Here is a 7846-nt window from a genome sequence, read left to right on the forward strand (position 1 = left end):
TTAGTCTAAAACAGAAACGTTCTACTCACTCTCTTACTCAAATGCTAACAATTGCTACAAAAAGTGTTAGGAAAACTACTGGATGATGATGGTACAATTTTAAGTAGATAAGTGTACTTCATTCTCCAAATTGGCAAGAGAAGCTCATAAGAATATGTTTAGGATGTATTTCTTAAAAAGACAATATTTAATGCCTCCCCACACCTTAATTAAATGCATGTCTTCTTTCACGACTAATTCTACATTTTTCTGCATTCCTGTGTAATGTAATATTAAAATTTCAACCTTGAAAAATCAATTTTCCTGTGTGAAATTATTTTACCCTGTCATTTCAGGATCTCAATCTCCTCTTACCGCAAAAAAAATCCTGACATAACACATCAATTTCTGTCAACATGATGACTTTAATTGAACAATGATAAACTTGATGTGAATTCGAAGGCTAACCGACATCTTGTACACGCAGTCGTCCCTCAGTAAGACATCTGGAGCCACATAGTTCCCGTTTAGAACTTTTATTCAGCCTGTCACACGACCGGTTTCGCCTGTGTGGCTTCTTCAAGTGTACAGAGGCTAAATGACACAAGTGTGTGAGAGGCTAAATAAAAGTTCTAAACAGGAACTATGCAGCTCCAGGTGTCTTACTGAGGGACGACTGCGTGTGCGAGATGTCGGTTAGCTGAGGAATGAATCCCCTCGAATTCACAATGATAAACTTTTGAGCCAGAGATAAAATATACTTTAAGTTTCCCACATTAGAGTTACAAACGGGTGGTTTCTTATCACTTGTGATTTTCCTTGGTCTTTTTCGCTTTTCCAAAGTAGCTGTCCCCCGCCAGCCCAGAGAACACCAGTAGTACGCCCAGCCACTGACGCGGAAGCATCGGGTTCTGGAAGATGATGACCGAAGCGAGGATCGTGAAAAACTTCCGCGTGGTCGTGATGATGGAACAGGTCAGCGGGCCGAAGTTTGTCACCGTCACGAAGATGAACAGCTGGAGAGGAAAGATAAAAAAGAAAGCTGTTATATAGAAATAGAATTTGGATAATGTATTGCAGAGATGTACACTTTCTTCTTTTCATCATCTATGTATATTTGCAAATGACTATATCTATGTTGTATGTTAATACAATGTAGGTCTCTCTCTCTCCTATATATTAGATATCAGATGCTTTTTAATTTTAAGTATTAATGGCTATTACTAGTATCAGATAACTAAAGGCTGTTAAAAATATTGTCGGGGAACTTATGTATGTAACATTACTTAATTTGAGGAAAGTAGTAACTTATAGGTGGGGAACCTAAAATTCTGATGGGCAACCTAATTTTTGCCGTAGGTTGCCCACTGGACAACCTGGTTCAAAAAAGTATTTTGTACACTGAAATGTATATCATTATGATGCATAAGAGCACTGTTGCTAAATGTTTCATATATGGACAAAAAAAATGATGGTGCCATTTTCTCATAGATTTTGCATGTGTTGCTTTCAACTGAGAAAGTAAACTAGAAAACCAGGCATTGGAGACTGTAAACCACCAGCAAAGCAGCATGCTTTTGACACCTGCAGTTTGAAAACAAGCTGCTAGGGGACCCAGATTCCTTCTTACCTGTCCCAGTGCACTGGTGAGTGAGAAGATAAACATGTTCCCCAGGACGTATGGATACTTCTCCAGGAACTTCAGGAATGAGAAGACCTCTCCTGTCACTCCGATGCCTGCAGAAATGAAATAAAGAAACTCTTGTACATTTGTACATGGAACATCAACAACAAACAAGAACAAATCAAAGATCACACCTCTGAGAAGTATCAAGAAGCCATTTTCACCACCAAATTGACCTTCTTGTCAGTCTGTGGTTACATCATTTCCTCCCACACTTCCTGAGACTCTATTGTATTCCAATAATTGTGGCGTCCGGTGGTGTAGTGGTTAGAGCGTCCGGGAGACCCGACGTTGTGCCCTTGGGAAAGGCAGTCTTTACATGAATTTCCTCACTCCACCCAGGTGTGAATGGGTACCTGACTTTGGTTGGGGAAAGTCGTATTGAAGTCACCTGGCAGCAAATTGCTGCCGTATAGACCCTTGCGACAGTTCCACAAAAATTTGTGGAACAAATATGTGTATCATGTGTATTATTTGATTGTTGTGATTTGTCTTGGTTATTATGTAATACCCTGCATCAATTCAGCCGTATAAAGACTGTGACTGCACGGGTACTGTTTGGACAATAAAACCCATTTATTATAACTATGGACAAACAAACAAACACATCGAAAACAAAACCTCTGTCAATGGAGGTAATAATATACCAACAAATACTTGATTTTTGGATATTGTTTCACTAGGCTCTCTTTTACCTTAAGGGGGACAGTTACCCAACAAAAATGATGGAGCTTTATGCCATTAATCTACTTTTAATGTTCTACCTACCACTTAAGTACCAGACAAAGTCAGGAATGTTTTATGCTGAAGATTTTCAAAGTAGAAATGTTCTACTTGTAACAGAGCCCAAACTTACAGACAGCCAGTATGCCGATGGACCAGAAGTTCATGTTGTACATCATGTGGTGAGAGTTGGTCTGGTGTTCACCTCGCATCTTCTCCTGGGACACTCCTGTCAGACCATCCATGGTCAGGGACGCTAACTGTGAAAAAAAAAACAGAGATGGCTGACTTCATTCCCTTACCCATACTGTTTTTGTGGCCCTTCCAGTAGTGATGCATACCGGTTCACTGGACTTGGATCTGGACTTGTAAGAATGTTTAGGTTCAAGTCCAAAAAAACCTAAAAGTCAAGAACCGAGTCCTTCTCTACCTTCCGTAGATTGCAAAATCTTTGCTGCAAAATGAAGAAAACATTGCCATCGGGCATCGTCAAGTACTGGCCTCCATGTTATGTGGCCAAAGTTTCACCCAGACAACATTGCAAGGTTGCCAACATGCAATTTTGTATATGCCATGGGTTTAGGTCCGGACTTACAAGTCTGGAACTGAACCTAAACCTCTGGACTTGAATCCGGACCTGAACCTAAAATTGGGTTTAGGTATGCATGCATCACTACCTTTCAGTGCCCAGACAAAACTAGCAGCATTGAGTATGTATGGTTATGCTGCATTGCATAAATGAATAGCAGAAACACACACCATCACACAAGCCAAAAACAATAGATCTCTTTCTTTGCTGTGCAACTACATATTGTACATGTAAATTTAATGTGTTCAAGGCTCTCACACATAGCTTCATGGGGAAAGCAAGTTACACGATATCAGTATAATAGTTTGAAGGTTTCTTCTTGATCGAACTGACGTAACTGACGAATGGAAATCTTTCTTGAGAAAGAAAACCAAAGCAATGTTACTTACTGGCATTATATGTTAACAAGCTCCATGAAAAATAAATAAACTAGAAAAGTAACATTTGCAAAGCAACTGCATAATGTTTACCTTCCCATTATGGTCTGCTCTGTTAATTTTTACTCAAGCACATTCATATATATGGTGACAGGCGTCTAAATCCCTCCTACTATAAAACTGCAACATGATGTAACTCAACACCAGTTACCATGGTGAGAGACCATCTGGTTCAGGTCTTTGACCAGGTTAGAGGTCACTGTTTGGAGAAGAAGAAGAAACTGAGCAAAAACAATATGTTTTCCTTCGGTAAACATAATAAAGGCAGTGCCTTTAAAACAAAGGGTTTCCTCGACTTCTTACCAAAAGAATTTCTCCCCAACCAAAAACGTGGTCGTCAGCCTTTGCCTGCACATTGTCCTTGTAGACAAAGATGGCCACCCCTGCCACGATCAGCAACACAAACAGGTACTTGGCGAGCGGGTATCTTTTCCTGGCCAGCAGAACTCCCAAGATCAGCACTGGGATAGGTTTACATGACTTCCCTAATACCTGTGGAGAAGGAAAGGTAAAGTACATGTACTGTAGGTCAACATCAGAGCATGATATAGTTGAGATGAAAGTGAAAGTGATCTCGAGCCAGTTTAGCTCACTGAAGAGCTAATCCTCCACTGGTCGTGACAGAGAAGACAGACGTTATGTACAGTATTTACAGGTTCATTGTACCGGGGAAATTTCCCTAGCTCTTTTTGAAAAGCGCAATGAACAGTGGACCATGGCTTAACGTCCCATCCTAAGGACTGCGACCCTAAACAGTAACATGCATGTCAGGTGAGCGACAACAGCCGGGATTCGCACTCCCAACCTCTTAGTCCAGAGGCAGGATCGCTAACCACTGGACTACGCACGCACGAACAGTTATGTGATGCTTTTTCGATAGCCAGTAGTGCTTATGGTTGTGCCATGTCTTGAATTTTTAGATCTACGTTTTACATAACTAAAACTAGAAAAGTATAGGGAATAGCTTAAAAATGTATGTAATGATTTATGCTACATTGCTTCCCCTTACCTGTGTGGGTTAGTTAACGTGTTGTAGGGGCTGGTTGATATTAATCCTTACCTGTTTAGGGTAGTTAACATGTTGTAAGGCCTGGTTAATATTAACGTTAACCTTTACCTGTGTAGGGTAGTTAACATGTTGTAATGCCTGGTTACTAGCCAGCATGGCTCCCATGTAGGTAGTTGCACATATTCCATAAAGCCAGTTTGGTGTAGTGTCCTTGACACCAGGGGCTGCAAAGTAACACACTGCAACAAAAATGATAACATGAGAATTTAATACACTGCAATCATATAAAAATATGCAACATGGGGTCATGTGGCGCGTTCGGCTCACACCCAAGAGGTCGCGGGTTCGAATCCTGCCCATGTCACTGATCTTGTGCCCTTTCCTCACTTCACTCAGGTGGAAATGAGTACCTAGCTTCGGTTAGGGATGTCGGTTAGGACGTTAAATGGAGGTCCCGTGTTTGGGAAGAGCCACACCCCACACACTCTAATCAAAAAGAGTAGGGGATCTTCCCGGTGTGAGTGGTTCAAATATTACAGTCCGGTCTTACGCAGCTTGTACATGTACGTACATGTATAAAACTGGTGTGTTACGCCTAAAGGCGGTTTACCGGTAATGCGAAACAAACAAAGCATTATCCTTAGCCTCAGACCATTATGTTATATGGATCTGTTTCTTTATAGACCTCTTAATAAAATACCAGTACTTAGCATTTAGCAAGTGAAGCTACCAGCTAAAATTTTGAATTATAATTCATCAAATGAATACAAAATAGTGACGAGGCCCACGTGGCAACAGAAGGAAGAAAATTAAATGAATCTAACCATGGGATTAATTTACATGTCCCCAACATCTGCTTGGAAATTATTTAAGTCTATCAGAAGAGATGACAACATGGATTTACTTACTCATTTTGGCAAAGGCTGCGTTAACAATACACTGTATGAACACCAGAGACTGGACATATCTGAACTTGTCTTTATCCTCTCCATATGTTCCTCTTGTTCTGAAGAAAAAAAGAAGAAAACGTATGTAACTCAACTCTACAAGGATATCTGATATCCATGTATCCATAGTAGATATCATCCAAATATCAAAGATCATAGTTTTTAATTTTTTTTTCAAATCACATCTTACAGAAAACAAATAGGCTACTATCCTACACCCACAGCATGAAAATAATTTTTGATTTGAAAGAAAAACTACCACATGTTATCATATAATTTTCTCTTTTACTGTTTCCTGTTGTTTTGTTTCCCCTACGGTGCCCACATAATTTGTAAATTTTTTAATGTGTCTTTAGGTCATCAAATTAGGAGCCCGAGACAAATCGTAAAGAAGTTGTTGCATTTAAAGAAAAATCACCTAAAACTACATGTATATCTTCACAACATAACATTACTGCATGCCCCCCTCCCCATACCGAACCGGAACACAAATAAACACACACATGGCGTACTTCTATCATTTCCCTACACAAAAACACGGTGGTTTTTTCCGTCCATATCGAACTCACATCTTCTCCTGGATGATTCCGTAGTAGAAATAGCAGGTAAAGATGCCGAAGAAGCAGGTAAGGAGCCTCGTCCGTTCGCTAAGCCGGTTCCACAGCCCCTCCATGCCGCCGTTCGCTGGTACTGATGACGTGCCCGCCTGTGATTGACCCCCGGTCTCCACGTCTTGCTTTGTCAGACCCAGCGGTTGCTGGTTCGAATCCGGTAACGTCATACCCTCCAGGGGCAGGTCTTCCCTTTTACCGGTGTTACTGGCGCTGTCGGGAACTGAATTCATTTGCGCAGCTGTTCGGCCGCCTTTCATAAATTAGCACCAATGAGTTATGATCTGGACGATTTCACTGTAAAGTAGGGGGTTTCTCTAAATGTCTGGTGCCATTTAACTGTAGAAAAAAACAAAGACGCACACAAATACTAGTTTTACAAATTCTGTAAATAGAGAAACACGAAGTATAGCAAAGTGCATCAATTGTGATGCTTACAAAGGTATTACGCTTATATTTACCGCAGGCAATTTATCCCAAGAACCCTATTTCCTAATGGACCCTTCCAATATAACAAGTGCACCCAAGACTCATTGTGTTACGGGCTGAACAGACCGCCACGACAGCCGTTTTGATTGGTTGAAAGATAATGACACGAGTCGGAGATTTGTTGGGATACTAGTACACGTATAATGACACGTTTCGTTACAGTATCGTAAGCCTTTTCTCCCTTTAGAATACAACAAGTGTTGAAATGGACTTTGGAATCCCAGGTCGGTAAAGCCTAAGGGACTGTACGATATTTACCGGGGGGGGAGGGCTGGTGCAAAATGGTCCGGTAAAAATTTTTTCCATGGCCCTCCCCCCGGCTCAAAATTTTTTTCAATGGCCCTCCCCCCGGCTCAAAATTTTTTTCAATGGCCCTCCCCCCAGCCCAAAAAATTTTTCGGTGGCCCTCCCCCCCATTTTTCAAGTCCATGTCTCTTTCTCCCTGCGTAAATTCCCGAATGAAGTACGCATCCCGATTAAAGTACGCACCCCCGGTTTGGGGCTGGTGGGAGACAAATATTCCCGTCTGAAACGTAAAATGGAAAAACTCGAATTAAGTACGCACCCCTTATACACACGGCCGGTACCACAGTGAACATGTAGTATGTACAGTTCGTCGTTCCAAACAAATTTAAAATTGTTAAAAACTAGATTTATGCCGTGTACTACGTGATGGTATGGTAACGTAGCGGGAAACGTTTCAAGTTCGGGCTTGTTTTTCACCGCCAGCCGCAGCCGACTTGCAAGACGTCACCACCGCATCGAAAGGTAAGGCAAGTGCGGCGAAACGCACAGATTTGGTTTCAGCTTTGGAGTGTTGGTGATCAAGCAAGCAATGGTCAATAAAGATTCGTGAAAAAAAGACAATATTTCAATATTGATTTTATCGGTAACGGGGGGTAGTTGAATGTTGATGCACAAGTACGTAGCTTTAATATTTTTAATACGAAATGCACCGAACGCATCTTTAATAGCGCCCGCGCGATCGACCCATGGAGAGCAACAATCATACAGGCGGAGAACTGGGCGGAGTATTTGGGTGTAGAGGTGCTACCGAATTTAAAATTTGACACCGAAACCAATTAACACAACAACAGAAGACTACTGGGATCAATGGGACTTGCGATTCCGAACAGGAGAAAGTGACAAGTTTGACTGCGTTTCAAGTAATCTCCCGTTATGTGATAGATATTTTTGTCACAAAATCAAAGGAATAAACACATGTATTAATTTGTACTCCGTAAAATTTATAAGTACAGTCTGTTCAGAGGAAAGAAAGACTTCCTTCTCGGGGTCCATGTTCTGGAAAGATGTCCTCAGCGCTGCGCATGCCACGGCCCTCTCTGTGATCTTCAGCTGTAGGTGTACTTTGCCTGTC

The 7846-nt window shown here is 41.4% G+C and overlaps 1 protein-coding gene across 1 annotated transcript; it reads right to left on the reverse strand.

Annotated features, from left to right (window-relative positions):
• Positions 1-632: 632 nt before the first annotated feature.
• On the reverse strand, positions 633-6291 carry LOC109480052 (solute carrier family 35 member B1-like). The gene is made up of 7 exons (XM_019782201.1): positions 5938-6291; positions 5330-5427; positions 4530-4660; positions 3716-3904; positions 2520-2646; positions 1610-1716; positions 633-995 (listed from the first exon to the last, which is right to left on the reverse strand). Exons 1-7 carry the CDS (start codon positions 6237-6239, stop codon positions 783-785), a joined length of 1167 nt encoding a protein of 388 aa, XP_019637760.1. The 5' UTR covers positions 6240-6291; the 3' UTR covers positions 633-782.
• Between the last annotated feature and the right edge of the window lie 1555 nt (positions 6292-7846).

Source organism: Branchiostoma belcheri, unplaced genomic scaffold (genome assembly GCF_001625305.1).
Source record: "Branchiostoma belcheri isolate BF01 breed outbred unplaced genomic scaffold, Haploidv18h27 scaffold5, whole genome shotgun sequence".
Lineage (NCBI taxonomy): Eukaryota > Metazoa > Chordata > Leptocardii > Amphioxiformes > Branchiostomatidae > Branchiostoma > Branchiostoma belcheri.